The sequence below is a fragment of the Notolepis coatsorum genome (assembly GCF_963971535.1).
Source record: "Notolepis coatsorum genome assembly, chromosome: 5".
NCBI lineage: Eukaryota > Metazoa > Chordata > Actinopteri > Aulopiformes > Paralepididae > Notolepis > Notolepis coatsorum.
Genome location: NC_140169.1, coordinates 2,658,050 through 2,683,590, shown reverse-complemented (window position 1 = coordinate 2,683,590; position 25,541 = coordinate 2,658,050). Strand labels below are relative to the sequence as shown.

At 41.3% G+C, this 25,541-nt stretch overlaps 1 protein-coding gene across 1 annotated transcript; it reads left to right on the top strand.

The window, feature by feature from the left end:
- The first annotated feature begins 1,951 nt into the window (after positions 1-1,951).
- Positions 1,952-24,150, top strand: med4 (mediator complex subunit 4). The gene is made up of 7 exons (XM_084314912.1): positions 1,952-2,031; positions 3,954-4,020; positions 7,075-7,245; positions 8,170-8,227; positions 8,953-9,039; positions 10,630-10,761; positions 21,497-24,150. The coding sequence occupies exons 1-7, from the start codon at positions 1,958-1,960 to the stop codon at positions 21,667-21,669; spliced, it is 762 nt and encodes a 253-aa protein (XP_084171038.1). The 5' UTR covers positions 1,952-1,957; the 3' UTR covers positions 21,670-24,150.
- Positions 24,151-25,541: the final 1,391 nt, after the last annotated feature.

The window sequence follows — 25,541 nt, the reverse complement described above, 5'->3', positions numbered from 1 at the left end:
TCCTTTTTCCTCTGTTTTTCTCCCATCCCAATGTTAGTCGTTATGCCAATTCCCAACGCCCTTCCTGGTCGCTGCGCACCTACCCCCTACGGTCGGTCTGTCTGGGAGAGTCAGAGTGGAGGCTATCACATGTTTCTTCCGACACACGTCTAGCCAATCAACCGCTTCTTTTCACCTGGCAGCGCGGACTCTCACTGGGAGAGTGTAACGTGTGGAAGGATCACGTGCACTACCCCCCTTAGATCCTATCCGCGCTGAGCAGGCGCCCCGACCGAACTGTAGTCGTCGCTGTTTACAACGACCAGGACCCACCCACCAGCTTTCCCACCCCTAACACTGCCAATTGTGTTAGTATGAACGACCAGCCAAGCTGGTAGCAATGCCGAGAGCTGGGCTCGAGCCCAGCATCTCCTGCACTAGTGGCGAGCGCCTTGCCCACTGCGCCACTTAGCCGCCTTTATTTTATTTTTTTTAAACCAACCTTGCAGCACTTGTCCTACACTGTAGCAAACAACACTTTGATGAACATTGTTACTCAGCTGAGTTGTACCCTTCCTGCTGACTTGTCGTACAAAGCGTGTAAGTCGCTTTGGATAAAAGCGTCAGCTAAATGACAAAATGGAAATGAGAGCAGTCGGAAAATACCTCACCTGTGAGAGGTTATGGACGGTTTCACTGGAATTCTGTTTCTAGGTAACAGTTTGGACCAAAATGTATTTTCTGTCAACTGTCCTGTCATTAGCTAACAACATAACAGGAAATACACTTTTAGAATGTTATTCTTGTAACTTTGATATTGTCGTATAAATTATCTTGAATTTGGCAACATCCACACAAGTACCTTCTTGCCATCAGACAACAACAGCAACAACAAAAATAACAACAACAACATCAACAACAACAACAATAACAGCAGCGTTTGTTTTCAGTTGATAGCTTGGAGGACCCTGATGTAAACAAGACGAATGTCTTTTTCTGGGCCCTATTCCCCGTACCTGGTTCAACTAAGTCGATCAAGATGTCATTATCCAGATTCAGTTAACCCGATGTTTGAAGCCGGGATTTTCCTGTTCCTCGAAGGTGGACTGTGGGAATAATTTCAGGAAACGAGCTGTCACTTTCTTTGCGGGGGCGTGGCTGTGCTTCATCCGGCTAACTTGAACTTAAACTCTGCTTTCGACCAGGCTCAAACTTTTGGATCTGTTGTCATGGTGATTTGGACAATCCAGGTACGGGGAACCGGAAAGTCCGGCTTAAGTCAGACTTAACCGAAAGTTATCCGGCTAACTCAGTTATCCAGGTACGGGGAACGGGGCCCAGGTCTGCATTCTCTTAGCAGTTGTTTGTATTGAGCCATACTGTATTGTACGGCTCCAATGTACAGTTCCCCCCCACCCCACCTACCACCCCCCCCCCCCCCCCAACCTCCTCCAATGTAGCCTACAGTTTCTTCTTTTTAGACTCTTTTTGTACTCTGGTATGTCATAAATGTCTAAATGTAACAGTACTGTCTATCTGTATGTCACGTATGTCATATGTTATGATGAATTGAAAATGGGGGACCCTGATGTAAACAAGACGAACGTTTTTTGGTCTGCATCCCCTTAACAATTGTGTGTATTGAACTGTACTGTATTGTACCCATTCTGCAATCTGTTATAAAATTTTCAATCAACCAATCAATACCCATTCTGCAATCTGTTAATAACGTTTTCAATCAATCAATCAGAGACGGGAGGAAGCATTACTGTCACATAAGGACCCGTGTGTTATAGGGGGATTGAATCTGGCAACACTCACCTTCTCTCCACCAGTCAACCACTTTCATTTGTTTTCAGTTGCCACCTCAAAGGCGCGCCAGCAGGCGTCGCTAGTCCAAGATTCTTTCGCTTTCTTCCGTGGCTCGTTGGTTCCGTTTCATTACTTCCTGACATGCGCAGAAGTCGAACACACAACTATGGCGACGATGGCTGAGAAATCGACGAAAGAGCGGCTGCTGTCGGTGCTGGAAGACTTAGAAGTTTTATCCAGGTAAACAAATTGTGTTAATAAATAAAATGTTCCACCGGTTAACGTTACATATGAGAGCCAGGTTTGTTTGTTGTTAGCTCAAAGACACCTGTAACTTAAGTCAGTTGATGTGTGTCAACGCTGCAGCAGCAGCACCATGTCTGGTTAAACACCATTCAGCATCTCTGCAGCCTCAGTTAGATATGATTATTATAATATAGAATAACAACATCGTCCCGGTTTCTTAAGTAGCTCTAATGGAGTAAACACATATCTAACGAACACCCTTACTGTGAATATTAATGTTAGACAAGGCTGTATTATAGTATAGATTCGATTCAAATGTATTGTTTTGATTGAATGATTGAAAACTTTATTAACAGATTGCAGAATGGGTACAGTACGGCTCAATACATACAATTGTTAATGGAATGCAGACCAGAGAAAGACTTTCATCAGGGTCCCCCATTTTCAATTCATCACATGTCACCGCACAAGTACAGTACAATGAAATGATAAGTTGGCATCTAACTAGAGTGCAAATGTAACAGTAAAGTGCACATGATATATATAACATGCTAGTGCTACTGGTAATATATTATGCTAAACTGATGTATTGTACAGTATAATTATTATGCACAGTGATACAGTTAAACAAAATTCTATGGTAGTAAGCCATACTGGCCAGTGGTATTAGTAAGAGTAAGTGGGCGGCTAGGTGGTGCAGTGGGCAAGGCGCTCACCACCAATGCAGGAGACGCTGGGTTCGAGCCCAGCTCTCCGCATTGCTATCAGCTTGGCTGGTCGTTCATACTAATACAATTGGCAGTATTAGGGGGTGGGAAGCTGATGGGTGGGGATCGGACGTTGTGGACAGCGACTCCTACAGGTCGGTTGGTGCACCTGCGCAGCAGAATCAGGAAGCGACGGGGGCGGCGTGCCCTCCAAACGCAGACCCCCGACGCTGAGAGATCGCGCTGTGCAGGTGAAAAGATGCGACTGCTGCCTCCTCGAGTACCGGAGGGGACACGTGATGTAAGGCTTCGTCCACATTGCAGCCGGCTTGTGGGAGGCGTGGCCTAACAACGTTCGAGACAGGGGAGGGTAGAATTGGACCATTCGAAATTGGGATGGGAGAAAAATAGAAAATGGGAGAAAAAGTAGATAAAAAAAAAAATAGTAAGAGTAAGTATGGGATAAATACAGGTATACATATACAGGTATGTGAACAGGGATATATCCAGATATATCCAACAGTTGTGTATGTAATATGTATGTGTATGTATATATGGAATGTTTAAATGTATGATTTCAGACCATTGTGTGACTACCTGTAACTGTTTTAGTTGATATTTTAAAATTATTTTTAAACGTTTTTAATTTGTTTTACTCTGGTGTTCAAATTTCTGTGAATATTGTTTTTATTATGTACTGTACAATCGTCGTTTCTGTAAAAGAGGGAAACCTCAGATGCTTACGATTTTATATAAAGGTTGAAATGAAATATATATATATTTATATAGTTATTGTACATGGCATCATATATGGGTAGAATGAATGAAGTAGGTAGTTATGACTAGCTATACACTAAAGGTCTTTGATGTCTCACATACAGTACCAGTCTGTTATTGTTGTAACAATGTAGCTCATCATGTGAACCCAGAGATGGGAGGTTTTAGAAGAAAAGCATCCTAAGATATACCACATGAGGAAAGGAAATGGATACGTTGTTTGACATTAGCTTTCTTCTCTTCCCTTACTCTCTTCTACCCTTTCCTGTTGCTTATCCTAAGTGTAGTAGGTTTAAGTACACTAATAAATATCTGTGTTGAACTACAGTCAACATATTTTGATATTGTGATTTAAGTATTCCTTTTTTATATCATCAGCCTCCACATTGAAGAAAAGCCTTCTAATTTTTTTTTTTTTTTTATTGATTTCAGGGAATTGATCGAGATGCTTGCCTTGTCGAGAGGTCAGAAACTCCCACCAGCAGGCGAAGACACACAGGTAAGTGATAAGTAGGGATGCACCGAATATTCGGCAGCCGAAAATTATCGGCCGGAAATGGTTAAAAAGGCACTTTCGGCTTTTCGGGTTTTAGCACCGAAAATATATCACTGAATGTCAAAGAACAGGGTTACGTAACGTTCGTAACCTAAAGTGTTGTTGTGATGACGTAATCAAAACTCGGCTACAGACATAGCATGCGCAATGCATAACGTGAGCAGCTTGGCAGCTCTTCCTGCGTTCTGCAGCCTGTGATAACTAACTCCTCTTGGGAGTCGCGCTGTTTCTATGTAAACTCCGCGAGCAAAGCATCCAATAAATGCGTCTTTAACATGCTTTATATCCTCGCCATTACTATATGCCCATCGCGGTTAAAAACCTTTAACTAACGTTAGCGTTAAGCTGGCTAACAATGCTTCCATTCCTCTTTGACCCGTCTCTCGTAAGCTATGTCATCCCCCGCTAAGAGTCATGGGAGATGTAGTAAATACAACAGTCCTTCCATGTAGGAACACCGTGAATTATGACAGTAGTAGCCACTACAGTAACATCATTAAGTCTGCTATAAGCTATTCTCCCTCTCCTGTGTGTGTCTTTATGCAGATCTTTATGCAGTTTTAAAGCACCTTGGCTTTGTTCTGAATGCACTTTGTTGTAGTTATCCTACAGAGAAAAGAAAATGCACTTGACTTTAATGCACATTTTGTTGTATGCAAAGAGAAAATGTTTAAATTGTACAATCTTTCAGCAGTCAATCTGGAATTAATGTATGCATTCAAACGTGCTGACTAAATGTTTAATGGGCCCATAATAGTGATTATTAATATTATTTAAGTAAAGTTTTGCCATAATCATGTCTTTTGCCATAATCAGGTAGCTGAAAAAAAAATACATTATATATATACCGTAATTCCTCTAATAATAACCCCGGCTTGTATTTGTTTCAACTGTAGCGGGTACCAGGCTTGTATTAGGAGGAGGCCTGTATAAGAGGGAGGCCTATATTTCAAATTTTCAAACGGATCATAATGAATAAATCAACATTTTGTGTCAGTTTGAACCCAGTAAAATGTACTGGGTTCATTTATTGAAACCAAGTACTGTATGAAATAGTAAACAGTGCAATTACAGGTGGTCACTGGTCATTTCAACGTTTTCAAAGTGAAATCAAGTAACTAGCTCAGTGTGCAGCTCAGTATATTAGTGACCCGGCTTGTATTAGGAGGCCGGCTTATAATTGCTTAGCTCAAGAGCGCACCCGGCCATTAATAGAGACCCGGCTTGTATTTGAGACCCGGTTACTATTAGAGGAATTACGGTATTTATATTAATCATTTTCGGCATTCGGTTTTCGGCCAACTGTTTCCTATTTTCGGTATCGGTTTCGGCCAAGTATCTGTGTGTGTTCCTGTGGGTCGCCCATCTCGCATGTGTCTTAATCTGCATGATAATTAAAGACTTCTTCTTCTATTGATCCCCTTAATCTGCATGATAATTAAAGACTTCCTCTTCTATTGATCCCCTTGGGGAAATCCGAGTGTCATAGCAACATGGGGGGGGGGGGGGGGGGGTACAGGTATTGGCAGGGTAATAGTAGAAGATATAAATATAGGCAATACAATTATAATGGAGATAAAAGTAAACAATATAATTAGGTTCAAGTTTGTTTATTATTTGTCACAACAAAATACAGAATACTTTATGATGAAATGCTTGGTTCTGTATGAGCCCTTGAGCGTGTGCTACATAATAGTAAAAAGAAAGTAAGTAAAAAAATATATATATATAAAATTATATATCGACGGGGTCGGTACCGACCCCTTTTGACCTTATTATCATATAGGCATATTTTTATGAAGATGAAAATAATTTGTGATTTTAAAATCAACCGTTTTCAAGTATTAACATCACTACTATGTCACAAATGCATGTAGAATGTAAAACGTTAGGTTGGCAATAGTTTAGCAATAGGTTAAAAGTGTACTTATATCATTTTAAGTTTTCTATTCTGTCTATTCTGACCCGGAAATGGAAATGTTGAACCATGGGAATTGTAGTTTTGTAGAGGATCGCTAGCTATCGGCCAGCGTTGAAATTTCGCCGATCTACACTTCCTGTCACATACTATGGTGGTTCAAAGTTCAGCGTTCTGAATGAATCATATCAATAATTGTTATGATTCGCGCTAATAAGCTACAAAAGGTAACGTTTTTGACAAATATTGAAACGCAGTCAGTTTCTCCACACTATTGTTACCATGTAGGAAGAATTAGATCTGAAATTAGTTTCAAAATGGTTACACTGTGGGGGAAATAAAATAGTACAGTCGATTACAGTAAATATCAGTATCTGTTATTATGCACGCCTGGTGATACTATATCCAAATTGAACTCGGCCATTTGAAAGATACTATATGTATATATATATAAATGTGCGAATTGGCTATAATAAGGTAATGTAATATAAGCATATATTCTATAATAATATTTCAAATTGCATTGGTCCGGATGGGAGAATTCAGTACTGTATATACAGAACCTTCAGTTTGATCATCTTCCCTTTATTAATTTCCTTAGATCTTTTGTACACATGATCTCAAGAGGGTACTGAATGAGCTCAGTGGCAGTTTTTTAAGTTTGGTCATTATTATCATGGTGTTATTCACTGTCAAAGATGAAAAGAAAAATCATAATTCATATTTTCCTTTGTTTCATCACAATTTAAGCAAGCCTAGTAATAGACACAATATTTCTGACACTGAGAATACATTCATTGAGGTCCATAGATGTTCCTAGATACCAAGAATATGCAAATAGCCCTTGTAGAAGTGGAGCAATATTCCATTTACCTAGGTATACATTTTATGCAGATTTTCACCTGGGGTGGAACAGGTTAAGAAGTAAGTAAAGTCAATATACAATACAGAGTAGAATTATTTACAAATGAACTCTGAGTAGAAGAATATAACAAAGTAAACGGTGTAATCAAATGTGCAGATGGGGGCCTGTGTGTTGTTCATACGAATGCCCCTCGATGCCCCTCTCCCTGTCTCAGATCTTGGAGCTGCTCGTGCTGCGGGACCAGGAGTTCCAGGGGCTGATGGACGTGGCCCAGGAGCAGGGCAAGGTGCACCAGGAGATGCAGCTGCTGGAGAAGGAGGTGGAGAAGAGAGACAGCGACATCCAGCAGCTGCAGAAACAGCTGAAGGAGGCCGAGCACATACTGGTGGGTGGGGGAAATATACTCATCATATTTAGCCTTTATTGTCTTGATTGTTGTCTGTTATTGTATCGTGGAATTTTCTTTTTTGATATTGTGGTACATAATTCTGTTGTCTAAAAGTAAAACATCAAGTCGGATTTCTCACTAAATGACTTCTGACATATTTGAGTGTTAATTGAAAACGACCGTTTCAGTTTGATACTGAATCGCATATCCCAATACCGCACAGTCCAATATGATGAACATAAATTGTATTATCCAACATGTGGTTTTCCATACCTAAGCAGCCGATATCATGATGTTGAGTGGAGCGGCAGTGGCTCGGGATGTAGAACAGTCGTCTGGTAATCCCGAGGTTCCCGGTTCGATTCCCGCTCCTCCCAGGCAGTATGTCGAAGTGTCCTTGAGCAAGACACTTACCCATTCACACATTCATCGGGAGCAATTGGGGGTTAAGTGTCTTGCTCAAGGACACTTCGACATGCTGCCCCGGGAGGAGCGGGAATCGAACCGGGAACCTCGGGATTACCAGACGACTGCTCTACCTCCCGAGCCACTGTTGCCCCAAATTACAATTACACACACAGTATTATTCTTTTGGGCGATTTTATTATTTTTCCAAGATAGAGCTAGCAAAGCAGATTGGTATGTGGAGAGGCAATGTATTACTGGATTTGCATCCCTTCCTTGCAATTCAACTCGCACTGACTGACCACGCATATTTGATTTGATCAATAATCAAAGTTATTGATTTGGGGACAACGAGATGTCTGGCTAGCGAGCCAACCTTTTGCTTTGTGTGACGACGACTAAATGGACTAAGTCATCGTCTTTCTTCGCTCTCGCGCCGTTGAGTCTCGTGTCTTGTCTCACATTATGTTCCCGAGCCCAGAGGCACACGTTCATCAACCTCTCTGTTCACTTCAGGCCACTGCTGTCTACCAAGCCAAGGAGAAACTTAAATCCATCGACAAAGCCAGGAAAGGTACAGTAAGCTCGACTCACACACTTCACTCACAGTCAGTCAAACACCAGACATGCATATTGACGGCACCAAATAGTAGTAGTCGTTTTATTCAGTCATCACACACAACACAATAAGCACAATCATTCAACAATCTTTGATTTGGCAGTGACTGAAAAGGTACAGACTGAAGCATAAGCATGTCTGTCCTATATTCTTAACTAAATTAAGACTCAAACAGTATTCTAAAAGAAAAGAACAAAAAAAGAATTGTTTTTTTGTCACATTTGTAATCTTCAAAAATAGCTACACAAACCATTTTCTTAACCAAAAGTGAATGATTCATTCTTAAATGTATATCAGCATTGTTCCACAAGTTAACCCCAACAATAGAAATACATCTCCTTTTAATCCCTTTCTTAGCTTTTTGAACAGTACATTTACAAATCTCTCTCAAATCATATTTTCTTTCATGTATTGAAAAAAAACCTTTGCACACCGTCCGGGATAGCGCATACTGTAAATAAAATAGTATAGTATCCTAGGGAAATCGGTAAAAAAACAAAAACAAGAAAATTGAGTTTAAATAGGTTGGACAATGCAACCTTTTCACAACAAAAGCTTTTCAGTTTTTTAATTTCTCAAGAAAGTCCACGGTTCCTGAATTCCTTTTGAAATTGAAAGTGAATCTGGATCCCAACCCCTGGTGTCTGGATGTGAAGAGCTGTCTTGTTCTTTCTCGGCAGGGAGCATTTCCTCAGAAGAGATCATCAAGTACGCCCACAGGATCAGTGCCAGCAACGCCGTGTGTGCTCCTCTCAACTGGGTACCAGGTACATTCTACCTTCTCTTCCTGTCTCCTTGATTTCAACTCTAGGGATGCATGAGATGAGATGAGATAAGATGATCCTTTATTAATCCCCTTGGGGAAATTCGGGTGTCAAAGCAGCATGGGGGGGGGGGGGGTACAGAGCCTCAGTCCTATACAGTCCAGTATCTATATACACTATAGAGATGCAATATTAAATATAGACACAAATACAATATAATGTAAAAAAAAAAAAATACAAAATACAAACTAGTCCAGTGATATGAGTCCAGTGATGAGTCTTCTAGTACACAATACAAGAAAAGTCAGTCCAGTGATATGAGTCTCTAGTTCTCAAGTCCCGAGTTCTGACAATGATAGTTCTGGCAGCAGAGGTGGCATCTGGCAGCATGAGACATTGGTGACCATATATCATATCTGACCGGCATTTCAGTGATTCTTAAAAAAAAATTAAAATGTATCAGCATTGGTCTGATTAGGCCTACTGTAAAATAAGAATAATAACTTGTATTACTTTTACTAGCATTCAGCACCAGTTTAAGCTTCCTGCAGAGCATCAAAGAGGTTATTCATTGCTATCTGAACAGAGTCAGCAATACGATGAATGAGTACCGAATTCGGTACTTTTAAAAGGTACTTACCGAAACACGTCGGTACTACCGAGTATCGATTCACGTGACATACCGTTGTCGGTACAGAAAAAAAAAAGTATTTTACACTTTTAATTAAATTTTTTCATGTCAACGTTCACACGCACAATATACGCTTACCTAGGATTTGACTTGATTCAACAACAAAGCAGTCGGGGCAATGGCAAGCCGAAAACGGTCGAAAGTGTGGTTATTTGAAGTTTGGATTTATTTTTTCACAACTGAGACAACTGAATAGATTACATTTTTAGAGACTAAAGTACAGAAAAAAGGTACCGTTGGGTACCGGTACCGTATCGGTTCAAATGTGAACGGTACCCATTCCTAATCATCCACATAGAGATGGGCTTGACAACCATTCAACGTAGACACTAAATTGTTTATAGAAATAGTGAAGAGGGGGCGGCTGGGTGGCGCAGCGGACATTGCGCTCAACACCAATGCAAGAGACTCCGGTCTCGAATCCGGGTGTCGGCATTGCCTCCGGCTTGGGTTTGCCGTCATACTAACTCGATTGGCAGAGTTAGCGGGTGGAAGTCGATGGGTGGTAATCTGGACGTTGTGGACAGCGACTCCTACAGGTCGGTTGGGGGACGCCTGCACAGCAGAGACAGGAAATGGCGGGGGTAGTGTGAGCCTCCCACACGTTACACCTCACCAATGAGAGTCCGCACTGGCAGGTGAAAAGATGTGACAGGCTGCCTCCTCGTGTATCGGAGGGGACACGTGATGCAAGGCTTCTATCCTCCCTACAACCGGCCAGTGGGGGGCATATGCGAGCAACGTTCAAGACGGGGGAGGGGAGAATTGGCACGCCGAAATTGGGATGGGAGAAAAATAGAGAAAAAGTGGGGAAAAAAAATTGTGAAGAGGACAATGAGAGTGGCCAATTGCAAAATTTGACTCTGTCATACTAAACTAAACGTTCATTGATTCTCCACCAGGTGACCCGCGCAGACCTTACCCTACCGACCTGGAGATGCGCAGTGGAATGCTGGGCCACATGGCCAACCTGTCGACCAATGGCGTGAACGGACATCTCCCTGGCGACGCGCTGGCTGCTGGGAGGTTGCCAGGTAGGGTTAGGGTTAGGGTTAGGGTTAGGGTTATCTCCCTGGCGACGCGCTGGCTGCTGGGAGGTTGCCAGGTAGGGTTAGGGTTAGGGTTAGGGTTAGGTTGCCAGGTAGGCCTCACAGCAGGTTGAATCACAACAGGGCCGGGAGGCACATTACATTAGATTACATTACATTACATTACATTACATTACATTACATTACATTACATTGTCATCGTACAGCACAAGTACAGTACAACGAAAGTGAACAAGTGATTAAATGGAATATTTATACAGTATATAATACTGTATATATATTCCATTTAATCACTTGTTCATATATATATAAATTAGTGCTGGCAATCGATTAAAATATTTAACTCGATTAATCGCATGATTGTCCATAGTTAACTCGCGATTAATCGCTCCCCCCCCCCTACCTTAAACCATAGCTGTCAACATTGGCATTTGAAAAAACTGGACATTTCGCCCCGGCCCCACCCCCTCCTAATGTAGTCTCCTCCCCCTCGTTAAATTAAATTAATCAGATACCTGGTTGAAAGTGAAATGCTGTGAACATCCCTGCATTAAATTAATGGTGGTGTAAGACAAATTCATCCCCTTAACAATTGTGTATTGCGCCATACTGTATTGTACCCATTCTGCAATCTGTTAAAGTTAGCAATCAATCAATGTATTACCATAGTGTCTTTATACCTTCATCACTGTAGGCTACCATAATACACCATAGTGTATTTATACCTTCACTGTACATAATAATACTACAACTCAAGAAGAATCAAGAGGTTTATTTGTCACATACATACAGTGAAATGCGGATTGATTGTGCAAAATACAATAAAAATAGGCATAGAAAAAAAGAATAGGTAACACAAGATATGCATGATAAAAAAAGATATGCCAAGTTCCTGAAAAACTGGTTCCTATGTACCAGGGTTCGAAATTAACGGGGGCTCGGGGCAAAATGCCCTTGAAAATGGACAAAATGCCCCCGAATATCAGTTAAGGGGGGCAGAAAATGCCCCCGACAGTTTACTAATTATATATATAATTATATATATGATCTACAGTGCGAGCATTTCCCTTGTATTTGGCCCTAATAATATGTGTGTGTGCGCCACCCGGAAAAATCATTTACTCGAGACGAGTGACGATTACAAAACAGCTCCGCTGTTATAATAGTCCCACATTACACAAGGCGCATAAACGTCCAATCACAGTAGCGCCCGAAAACAAAGTCACGGTACCGGCTTAGGCAAGTTATACATTCAGAATCAGACAACGCAAAAAAATCAGCCAGCCATGAAGCCCATTCATTTTTATTTTGAACAAAAGAGAGACGAGGAGAAAGAGAGGAATCCGGCTGACATGGCTTTTGAAGTGATATTCGCACGTGTTTTTGCGGGTCCAGTCCCCACGGTATGTTGACAGAATTCGCAAAACACCTTATCGACTGAAGCATAAAAGTCATTAGGATACTGCTCTGCTCTGAATTTAGGGCTTAGTGGGGAATTTCTTCCGACGTTAACGTTAACGACGCACCGAAGCAGCTAGACCATTTCTCAGTGTTGTGTGTAACACGCAGCGGTCCCCGCCTCCTCCCTCCTTGCAACAAACGTTCCACCCAAAAACGGAATTTCTATTTCATAATGAATTAAATAATTGTATAAAGAATTTTCAATGTTCTGTCATCTAATAATATATTCCATTACCTTTCCTATCTGTATCAAAGTCAAAATGTTGGTATCATAACAACACTACGAATGAATGAATGAATGAATGAAAACTTTATTAACAGATTGCAGAATGGGTACAGTGCAGTACAGCTCAATACATACAATTGTTAAGGGGATGCAGACCAGAGAAAGACTTTCGTCTTGTTTACACCAGGGTCCCCCATTTCCAATTCATCGTAATAACATACAACATACAAAAGCAGCTTGACAACCGATATCCTTTGCGTTTGATTGATTGAAAACTTTATTAACAGATTGCAGAATGGGTACAATACAGTACAGCTCAATACACACAAGTTAAGGGGATGCAGACCAGAGAAAGACTTTCGTCTTGTTTACATCAGGGTCCCCCATTTTCAATTCATAGTGTGCACACGCACAGTATAATAATGCATGAGATAAATAGTTAATAAACTCTGTGTTACTTGAACAATTTTCACTGTGCTCCTAAATTTCTTTGTGTGCTCCTAAATTTTTATTTAGATTTTATTTATTAACATTTTATTTAGGAGCACATGTGCTCCTTGGGAAAAAGGTTAGCGTAGAGCCCTATGGAGACATTAACATTACATTATCAAACATAGGGACGAAGACTGTAAAAAAAAGTGTCAACAATGTTTTATAATCCTTATGTTAATTTTCATCATAAAAATTCAGTGCCCCCGAAATACAAAAAAAGCCCCCGAAAATCAATTAAGGGGGGCAAAAAAAGCCCTTGAAAAAAAAAGTTAATTTCTAACCCTGCTATGTACACTACAATACAATTGTAACTCTTAATGTATCTAAACTATACAATACCTTCTTCTTTTAAAGTGACATTTTGTTTAAAGTGATCTGTACTGTACATTAGGGATGGGTACCGAATTCGGTACTTTTGAGGTACCGAACCGAAACACGTCGGTACTACCGAGTATCGAATCAAGTGAGATACAGAGAGAGAGAAAAAAATTACTTTTTGTACTTTTTTTTTTTTAAACTTTTTTTCTTTTCATGTCAACGTTCACACGCACAATATATGCTTAACTAGGATTTGACTTGATTCAACAACAAAGCAGTCGGAGCGCGTGAATATTTTAGGCAACCAACTTGTGTTCAGCGTTTCTCTGATTGGCCACTACGCCCATGTGACCGCGGCAGCGCGAGAGAGCGGCAGTGCGGAAATAGGCTGCATTCTATTGCCATTCTCTGCGACAAACTCTAACCTTAACCAACTCCGAAACCGCGCCTAAACTTAACCCTTCTAACCTTAACCAACTCCGAAACAATGCCTAACCTTAACCCTAACCTTAACCAACTCCGAAACAATGCCTAAACTTAACCATAACCTTAACTAACTCCGAAAGAATATTGCCATGCTCTAAGACAAACTCTAACCTTAACCAACTCTGAAACAGCGCCTAAATTTAACCCCTCTAACCTTAACCAACTCCGAAACAATGCCTAAACTGAACCCTAACCTTAACACTTTGGGTGCCGGAAAACGCTTTACAGCGTCATTCCCGGCCATGCTCAAGTTGCCGAAGGACGCTTTACAGCGTCTTTAATATCAATATTTCAAAAATCTGTGATCGGATTCATATTTCCCCTCCGCTGGCCTGAGATCCACCAGGAGGACCCACTGAGCTCTCTGGCGGTTCAGGAGCGCCATCTGGTGGCCGATCGGCACAATCGCCAAACAGGAAGTGCTGTGGAGGTTGTGCTGGTCGGCCATATTACTTCCGGGCACTCGGTTTGGCTCCCGGCACTCTGGCTCGTCACAATATATAGCGATCCATTGCCAATAACTCGATAAACAACATGATTTGGACGTATATAGTATTATACAAGCTGGAAATGGTTCATCAGGATAAACATCCCATAATCGAAAACGGTCTACACCACGCTGATCGTCCAACGGCGCGAGGAAGATCCGGTAAGATTCAGCGTTATTTTTGAACGTGTTCCATATAAACTGTTATGATGAACATATGACCCACACTAGATGAATGATATAACGCTGCCCACGGAATTATAAACGATCCCCCGCCCATCCGGTCATCATCAGATCATACGTAGATCATTCTAGAAGTACGTCCAATTGAAATTTTTTATATCGCCCCGATTGCCATTAAACTGTATTTCATCATCAATATAATGCATTTGGGGCTATAGATCACGTTCTGGAGAAAGCTGCAGAAAGAGATGAAAACATACTTATACATTAGACCATACTTTACTATGAATATGTGAATGAAAAAGTTTAACGTTGCTACACAATGAACAATACATATAGGACTTTGAATGGGCCCTAATAATGGCAATGTAGCAATAGAATTTAAAAAGTTATAGCCATGCAAAGAAGGGGTACTTCTCCATAGACAAATAGAGCTGGCAATCTATGGTATATCATGAATTTAACCCATGGCACCCAAAGTGTTACTCCGAAACAATGCCTAAACTTAACCGGCGAAAGAATGCACGTTAAAAGAATGCACGTTAAAAAAAAAGAAAAAAGAAATTGAAGGGATTCAAACTTGTTACCAACGCACCGCAGGATCCACAGCAAGGCGGCGAACCAGTTGAGCTAGCCGTCGATGTTAAAAGAGGGGGAATTACTGCTACATAATGCCGCTACCGCGTCGCCGCGGGGGCGTGGCTAGACGCAAGTTGGTTACCTTAAATAATTACGCAGTCGGCGCAATGGCAAGCCGAAAACTGTAGAAATTGTAGTTATTTGAAGTTTGGATATTTTTTTTCATGACTGAGGTAGGTAAATTAAATTTCTTGAGACTAAAGTACCGAAAAAAGGTACCGTTGGGTATAACCTCGCGTGTTATTGTGATGATGTCGCGCTGTCGGGAGTCGCGCTGTTTCTATGTAAACTCTGCGCGCAACGCGTCCAATAAATGCGTCTTTAACATGCTTTTATATCCTTATTTACTATATGCCCGCCGCGGTAGGAGTGATCTAATATGCATATTATTCGCGTGTTGTTGTGATGATGTCGCGCTGTCGGGAGTCGCGCTGTTTCTATGTAAACTCTGCGCGCAACGTGTCCAATAAATGGCGTCTTTAACATGCTTTTATATCCTTATTTACTATATGCCCGTTGCGGTTAATCACTGAGTGATCTAATATGCATATTATTCAGAGCGAGAGGGGGGGGGGATTGTGTTTCTCACATTGACGCTGTCTGTCTGTCGCGCGTCTACTGTGCCGAGTCAAGCGAGCACATTCAGCTGGGGACTAGAAAGGTGCGCTCAGTAGAGCACAGATGTCCGCTGCGGCAGCCAGAGAAAAGATGGAATTAATGTACTGTATGCATTCAGAAGTGCTGAATAAATGTTTTATGGACCCATAATAGTGATTATTTATTATTTAAGTTAAGTTTTGCCATAATCATATATTTTTCCATAATCATAATGTTCCACAACATTGGTAAAAAAAAAATCTATTCTATGAATCGCTTTCGGTTTTCGGCCAACTGTTTTCTATTTTCAGTATCTGTTTCGGCCAAGAATTTCCCATTCGGTGCATCCCTAATTAGTATTGTATATTACTATTGCACTTTACTGTTACATTTGCACTCTGGTTGGATGCCAAATGTCTTTGTTGTACTGTATAATGACAATACATTTTAATCTAATCTAATTGGACTGTTTTATCACTCTGGAATGGATGGCGGATACCACTTCATTCCCTGTGGGGGTCTCTTGCATCGACCAGGGACCTGTTGTAGGTATAGGTTGCAGACCTCGCATTGCTCAACACCTTCTGAGAAGGAGTGTATTTGTGAACATTTTTCATAGCTTCTATGCCTCGCCGATTGGTCATGATGACTGACGTCGCTTTTTCCTCCGTGTGCAACATTGAAATCAGCGTGGCATAATTTACAAAAAGCATAGAGTGTTGAAACGTTGCTTTTCGTGAGGTACGGGAACGTCTCCTCCCACTTGGCGAGAAATGTGCAGCTCTTCTTGGCTTTCTTAGCTGGTGGAACCGCACAATCCTCTCTCAAGTCCATCGTAGAATGTAATACATTTCGAGCTAAACCCCTCCTTTATCCAGATTCCGGTCGCTGTTCTTCTTCTTCGGGTCGCAACCGTCTTCCGGTCTGACTTCCTGTGCTAACGTTCTAATCTACACTGCTGCCACCTGTCATCACGGAGGGGAATTGCAGCCATTTTGTAAAGATTAATAAAAAAAAATTAAAATCCGTGAACGGGATGACGGCGGGAAGGAAGGTTGAAATTCGGGACAATCTCGGGAAAATCGGGATGGTTGACAGCCATGCCTTAAACGGATCTTTTTCAAGTTCCAAGTTTTTTTTTTTATCCACTTTTTCTCCCATTTTCTATATTTTCTCCCATCCCAATTTCGTATCATCCAATTCAACCCTCCCCTGTCACGAACGCTGTTTCTTGCCTCACACAAGCCGGCTGCAATGTGGACTAAGTCATACATAGCACAAGTCCCCTCCGGTACTTGAGGTAACAGCAGTCGCATCTTTTCACCTGCGCAGCCCGATCTCTCAGTGGCGAGGAGTAACGCGTGGGAGGCTCACGCTGCCCCCGACACTTCCTGATTCTACTGCGCAGGCGCACCAACCGACCTGTAGGAGTCGCTGTCCACAACGCCCGATCCCCACCCATCAGTTTCCCATCCCCTAATACGGCCAATGTGTATTAGTATGAACGACCAGCTAAACTGAAAGCAATGTGGAGCGCTGGGCTCGAACAGGCGAGCCCAGCGTCTCTGCATTTGTGGCGAGCGCCTTGCCCACTACGCCACGTAGCCGCCCAATTCAAGTTCCAAGTTTTAATACTCTTATCAACATGCGAGTCAACAAATGCTTGCTTTATGCAGCCATTTAACACAAAAGGATGACCCTCATGCATTGCAAATCTGCATCAAATTCAAAACAGAGTGATGCACAAAATAACTTAAAAGAAAATAATAATTTAAAACGATGAATAAAGTGTGCATGAAATAATAGGGTAAAGAAAACGTTAGGAACTTACATTCACCCACACAAGGGCTGAGTAATCACCCCCCCCCCCCCCTCTCACACTCTCCCAGCTCTCTTTCTCTCTTGCCCCTTCCTCATCTCTCTCACCCCCCTCTCTCTCTATATCACACACACACACACACACACACACACACACACACACACACACACACACACACACACACACACACACACACACACACACACACACACTTCAGAAACAAACATAGTATCAATGAGAGCATCAATAATACACCTGAGTGAAGTCTAAAGAAATAAAAAATAAAGTAAAATGTTTTCTTATTTTTTTCTTAAAAGTTAATTGTGAGTTAAAGGAAAACTCCAACATTTTGGGAAATTAGTTTATTTAACATCTTCCCTGGAGTTAGACAAGAAGATGCATACCTTTTTTGTCTCTGTGCACTAGTGATGTGCATCTCCTCACTGAGGCCGATGCGATGCACATCTTGATACGGTGCCAACGATACGATACATTAACGATACATTTGAAGCACCGGGCGATGCGATACGAGTCACCCCCTGTTGAGATACGATACGATTTGATACGATTTGATTCAACATAATGCTATTCGGGGCAATGCGATTCAACACGATGCAAAATAATGATAAAATGTTATGGTATGACAGAGGATTTGGTTGTATTCCTTATATGCAGCTTATATTATTATTAAAAATAAAATAATCTACTGTAAGACGATTTATATAAAAACTCTTGGGTGCCTAAGAAGACTTTTGCATAGTACTGTCTTTTCTATCCACTTTAACTATAGATAAATATAAATATAGATAGTGTACATGGCTACCATACAGTGTTATATTGGTAGACAGTTATGATTACAGTGTAAGGCAGTAGGAAGGTATAAATTGAGTGTTGTCAGCAGAGTTCAGAATTTGTACAGTATAGGCAGCAGAGTCTAGGGTATAGTTTGTACAGTATAGGCAGCAGAGTCTAGGGTATAGTTTGTACAGTATAGGCAGCAGAGTCTAGGGTATAGTTTGTACAGTATAGGCAGCAGAGTCTAGGGTATAGTTTGTACAGTATAGGCAGCAGAGCTTAGGGTATAGTTTGTATAGTATGGGCAACAATGCCTAGGGCAGTGGTTCTCAACCTTTTTACACCAAGTACTACCTGAGAACGTAGCTGGCTCTCCAAGTACCACCATATGACCGACGTTAAAATACAGTATTCAGCTATGCACAGTTCACGCAGGAGGCAAATGTATTCCTAATAACATTATTTATTGTTAACTTTTGTCAGCCACAGCCACAATGTACAAAGGGGTAGCACTAGAACTAGCAAACTCTTCCACACAATTCTCATACAATGCAAGGGGCATTGAGAACATAATAACTAACATTCAGAAAATGAACAACTGTATTTCAGCAAATGTACTTAATTCAAACACACACTCTCTCTCTCACGCTGGGAAATATAGTGTGAAATATAGCCCCAGTCAGGCCACTTTTTAAGCGAGGGGGTCTGGGGGGTCGCCCCCAAGGAATTTCTTTGTTACAAAGACTTAATTTCCTGTATTCTGGTGCAGGAATTTTTGAAAATTTACCCTTTAAATGCCAGCGTTTGTGATGGGCATCACAAATTATTGTAAAAAATAAAAATAAAAACAAAGGTAAATATCTTCAATATATCAAATGCAAAGTGGATTTTTCTGGGGGGGATTATTACAGCCTAGCATAATGTCAATGATTAGTAACAACACAGATTTTGATGTTTTTTATTTTTTTTGTAATGTCAGATTGAAAAAAATACTCACTCTTACCATTGGGGAACTAAATTGTCCTATTCAAAAACGTCATAAAATATGCTGAATTTTTTTTCCACTTTTTCTTTCATAAATCTTTTATTAACTCTTTCAGTGCCACGCCTGGTTTTCCGTTTTACCGCTTGAATGCCACCATTGGCGCCAATGTTAACGTTAATATCGCCTAATCTATGTTTTAAATTATGGCTATGTGTCTAATCTGCCCATCGCATTATCAAAGACTATTTTCCAGTCAGTGCTGTGAAGGCAGATTGTTTTTTTATCGCGTCGTTGCCGTTTCAGAGCAGTTAGAAAAGCCCCCGTTTTGATATAAAAAAACAGCTCATTCTGGAGCATTCTATGTAAATCGTCTTTTAGTGGAATATTCCACAACGTTGATATTCGTCGGCCTTTTTATGAATCGTTTTCAAATAAACGCTAGATGATCAATATTATACGTGCACGCACGCACATTACGGCCGCGCGCGGATAATCGCCTCGTTGATTTCCTCTCGGACTTTTACAGTGAAACCGAAAGAAGACATTTCACAAAACAGCTTATAACTTCATCAAACTTACTCTGATTATCCTACCACTGATAACATAGAGTCCTTACCTGACATCAGATGGTATCCAACTGGTATATTCCAATTCCTGATCACCATTCGAAAAAATCGATACGTGTATGGATCCAACGCGATACAGTAGAACTCCATGATCCGCGGGGATCTGAGGCTCCAGAATGAACTCTAGTAACCCCGGCTGGATCAGTGAACTGGAAAATGTGGAGTACCGGATTTTTTTCCCCATTCATTTTCATTGAGTCCATTCCAAAATCACTTATATCATCTGGGAGACGACAGGGGGCGCTTTTTTCCACAGTGATCGTCGGCGCCCCTCGGCTATACTCGGTAGGCTCGGGTGATGCAATAATTTTTCAGATCGCAAAAAAAAAAAAAAAATCCGAGAAATCTCGTGAGTGGCTAGCAACCACCTATAAAAAAACACGAGAAATCTCGTGAGTGGCACTGAAAGAGTTAAACTTCAGCCCATGATCATAACCACCACATATTCAATACATTTTCGAATTGTAACCCTTTAAATGTCAGTTTGTGTGATGGCATCACAAATTATTGTAAAAAAAACACAGAAAGTGAAATATTTTCAATATATCAAATGCAAAGTCGATTTTTCTGGGGGGGGGGGGGGTATTACAGGCTAGCATGTGTCAATGATTAGCAACAACACTGATTTTGATGGATTTTTAGTTTTTTGTAATGTCAGATTTAACAAGTCTTTTCAGAAAAGTGGGAGTATTTCATTTTTTATCTTACATTACAAAAAGACAAAACAAATTAAAATGGTTATGATCAGGGCTGAAGTTGAATACAATATTTATGACTGTTTAGACTGCATTACTCTGTCACATGATCTCCTGGTTGTTCCCCACTTAGGTTATCTAACTATCGCGCCACCACAACTAGCAACACTGGCCTGCTTCTAAGTTCAGTGGCCTGACTGCAAAAAAAAATATATATATATATATTATTAATTATATATATATATATATAAAAATATAACGTTTTTTTCAAGTACCACCAGTGGTACGCGTACCACAGGTTGAGAACCACTGGCCTAGGGTATATAGGCATGAATATATGCGGTATGCATTTTCACAATCACAATCACAATGTCCCTCTCTCCTCTCCTCCCCTGTCCCTCTCATCTCTCCTCCCCTGTCCCTCTCATCTCTCCTCCCCTGTCCCTCTCATCTCTCCTCTCCTGTCCCTCTCCTCCCCTGTCCCTCTCATCTCTCCTCCCCTGTCCCTCTCATCTCTCCTCCCCTGTCCCTCTCATCTCTCCTCCCCTGTCCCTCTCATCTCTCCTCCCCTGTCCCTCTCATCTCTCCTCTCCTGTCACTCTCTCCTCTCCTGTCACTCTCTCCTCTCCTGTCCCTCTCCTCTCCTGTCCCCCTCTCCTGTCCCTCTTTCCTCTCATCCCTCTCTCCTCTCCCATCCCTCTCTCCTCTCCTGTCCCCCTCTCCTCTCTCCTCTCCTCTCCTCTCCTGTCCCCCTCTCTCTCATCCCCTCTCCTCTCCTCTCCTCCCCTGTCCCTCTCCGCTCCCCCTCTCCTCTCCTGTCCCCCTCTCTCTCATCCCCTCTCCTCTCCTCCCCTGTCCCTCTCCTCTCCCCCTCTCCTCTCCTCTCCCATCCCCTCCTCTTCTCGCTCCAGATGTGCTGACCCCACAGTACCCCTGGCACTCCTCAGACATCTCTGTGGGCATGCTGCCCCCTCACCATGGCAACGACTTCAGCTTGGAGACCCCGGGTCACAACAAGGAGAACGAGGACGACGTGGAGGCCATGTCCACAGACTCCTCCAGCAGCAGCAGCGACTCGGACTGATTGTGTGTGTGCATGTGTGTGTGTGCGTGCCTGACTGAGTGTGTGTGTTTCCTCTATGGTTATGTGTGTGTGTGGAATAACTGTTAGGAATCGCAGGTATTATTGATACAGGTATAACCTGGACTGGCCTCTCCTGACACAATCCAAGGAAACTATAAAAGAAGGAAGGGTCATTGTGTCACTGTGTAGCGTGTGAACGCACATTGGTGCCAAGTGTTCAGTTTCGGCCGACATTGAGTTGAATGGGACCAGCCATCTCCTCGTTTATGTAATTTAAAACAGGTTATTACTTCAGATGTCAGAATCATCTGCAATCTGCATTATTAACTAGCTAACGTTTGATATATTGGTTGATGTATATATCGTCAGATAGCTTGTATATTTTTTTAATTATTATTTCCCATAGACCTCAATAGAACTGGCACCAAGCAGAGCGTTAGGACGCTGGCATTCTGACGTGATGACCCTTCCTTTTATAGTTTCCTTGACGCAATATAAACTGAACTCGTCTGTCTATTCTAGTGGTTCTCAAACGTTTGGTGCCATGGCACACTTTAAAGGGATAGTTTGGATTATTTTTTAGTTTTACATGAAGTGGTATGAAATATTAGCAGTGTAATGAATGCATAACCATTAGCTTGCTTAGAGTCCTGTGGTGCGCGTTCTGGATGGGTTCAGAGCCCGACTGACATGATCTTTTGGAACTAGCCCCAGTGCTACACTACTTAAAAAAATAATAATAATTATAATAATTATACCACTTCATATATATACAAAACATTCATGCTATCCCTTTTAAGGCTCAATCCATGATCCAAAGATAAACAAATGGGTTGCCCCGTACCATAAATTGGAATGGAGACGTGTTGTATTCGCTAGTTGGTTGATTCATGACTAACACTCTGTAAATATGTATTTTTTTTGTATTGTATTTGCTGTATTTTGGGGCTGTAATGATTTTGTGTTGGTAATATCTATCAATCTGATGATTGATGGGTTAAAAAAAAAGCACAATTTCCTTCTACAAGTCAAACTCTTCAAGAGTATCGAGTATACCTCACACTCGTATGGGCAAAAATAATCTGGATTGGGGCTTTAAGTGAAACAATAGAATTCCATGGCAAATAAAATTCAAAATGGTTTGAAAACTACACATTAAAGCATCATGTTATCTTGTGAACGGGCCAACATACACACCTAGCTTCTGGACTCTGTGCATCTTGTGTTTAAAGAAACACTCCCAATATTTTGGAAAATATACTTAAATACAAATGGATATCAATTGAATCTCTGTGTGTCCAGTACAGAGAGGCCCGTGTCCATCCTAGCCTAGCTTAGCACAATGACTGGAAGCAGGGGGGAGCAGCTAGCCTAGTTCTGTGAAGAAGTGAAGAAATGCAATTCTAAAACAAAGTCTGATTTACACATTGTATCATTGTGTATTTGATACATGTAGAAATAACAATGTAAAAACAACATTTTCGAGGTAGATTGGAGCCATCTTCTTAATGAACAACCACTTCTCAGCATCTTAAAGGTCCTGCTGTAGCTCCCAACCAGACTCGCTATCCTACTGCCAACATTGAATTACATTGAGGAATGAGATGATGAGAATGACCAAGATCCAGAACCGTAACTGGTTTGGAAGCGTTAAACAGACTGGGCCAGAGGTACAGGTACATAAGATGGTTATGGAGTTGTTGGAAGATGTATTTCTTCACTTTAGCCAGGCTAACCGCTTCCCCCTGCTTCCAGCCATTGTGCTAAGCTAGGCTAGCATACACCGAAGTACCGAACCCCTCTGGCGAATAAAAATGTATTTTCTAAAATGTTGGGGGAGTGTTCCTTTTTAAGTTTCATAAGTGTATTATTGGATTGAACTTTAATTTGGTTCATGTAGTAATATTTTGCTGTGGATTTTCTTTACATTTTAAGCAAAACTTCCACGAACACCCGAGCTTGCCGGATGGCACACCGGTAAGCCTTGTCCTAGACGAGAACCACTGGTCTACTGGACATGTTGACCAGTCGCACACATTTGAGAAATTGCATTGTTGCGCGAATAGTAGTGTACGTATTGTAAGAAAACACGTGTTGATACCCTGACCTCTTGATCCTTTCAAACGCAGTTCTCATAATAATTCTTCTCAGATTGATGTATTTTCCAGCTGACATTTTGTTTATGGAGTCAGGTGATGGATGTTGGAAGGTGAACGTCACAGTTCATGTGCTTTATTTCAAATGGGAATGGAGATATATCTCAATGTGTCTCTTGTTTGAATGTCTCTTGTCCATCCTGTGTCTGAACGTATCTCAGTGCATGACTTTGTTCATTTTTCATCATTCCCATGTTATGTAACTTCTCATTTACAGACAAAATTAATGGACAACTTGTTATTTTCCACTTCCCTCTCTGTGTAAATAGGTCTGTACATACTGTAGGTTCACAGCCTTGTAAATAAATTACTGTTTTGAATAGATTTTTTATCTGCTCGTTTTATTTAAACCACTAGAACTCATTTGAAAGATTGTTCAAGGTCTACTTTCATTGATCTTGTATTTTGAATTGACGAGATGATTGCCTGTGGTGTCTTGGAGCTGGGGATTAGTGGTCACTGCCATGTGGCATGTGTCAGAAGTGTGTGATTGGAGAAGACTAGGTCTCACACGGTAATGAGAAACCTTAAACATTTTAATGAGCACATTCTTTAACATATTTTACATGGTGACTTGTATGAAATTTCCGGATGATCAGCTGGCACTGGACCTTTTTACAGAAACATTTATTTCAATTGAAACTCAAACTCAAAAGAAAGTCTGAATAAAGGACGGAGTAACTCCCTGGTTCTCACACAAGCTATTGTCAGAGGTTGACCACACCTTCCTGCCATTGACTTATTTTTGGCGACTGAACTACTCATTTTGCCCCAGGATGTCTGTAGCCCTAGAGAGAACATCGACATTGACTGTGATTACGTTAACATGGGACAGCTGGAGTTGGGAACTTGGACTAATTGGAGGCTTCAGGCCTTATTTTCTTCACATGGATTGGTTGGTGTATTTTTTTGCCTGATTCTCTCCCATCCATTTTTAGATTAGATTAGTTAAAGGTGCTATAGATAACATTCAGCCACTAGAGCTCCAGCATGTCATTTATCCAATCAGGTGCCTTCCACGTGAAGAAATTGTAAGTAGTATAGGAGCCAAAGCACTCATGAGTTATACCTTATTTCTATTGGCTTAGTTGCCTACACTGTTAACTTTTTTTTTTTTTTTTAACTTCATTTTTTTAGCGTTTATCGCTTTTCTGGTCAAGCATGACCGACAGATGCAGGGTGAAACGGGAGGGAGAACAGGGGAAGACATTCGGCAAATGACGGCGGGTCCGGGAATCGAACTCGGAGTCAACCAGATCCGTGACGCAGCACGGTATTCCCCGACGCTTTCGCGTCGAGGTACATGGTGAGCTACTGTTAACCTTTGAGAGCCAGCCGTGTTTGCCTTTTTACCCCCTTGAATGCCCAAATCCACTCCAATGTTAACGTTAATATCGCCTAATCTATGTTTTAAATTATGGCTATGTGTCTAATCTGCCCGTCGCTTATCAAAGACTCATTTTCCAGTCAACATTGTCAAAGCAGATTGTTTTTTTATCGCTTCATTTCAGTTTGATAGCATTTTGAAAATCACTCGTTTTCGCGGAAAAAACAACACATTCTATGATAATCGTCTTTTACTGGAATATTCTAGAACGTTGTCATTTGTCGGCCTATTTATGAATCGTTTTCAAATAAACGCTAGATAATCGATAGTATATGTGTGCGCACGCACGCTCGTGCCGCGCGCTGATAATCGCTGCTCTTATTTCCTGA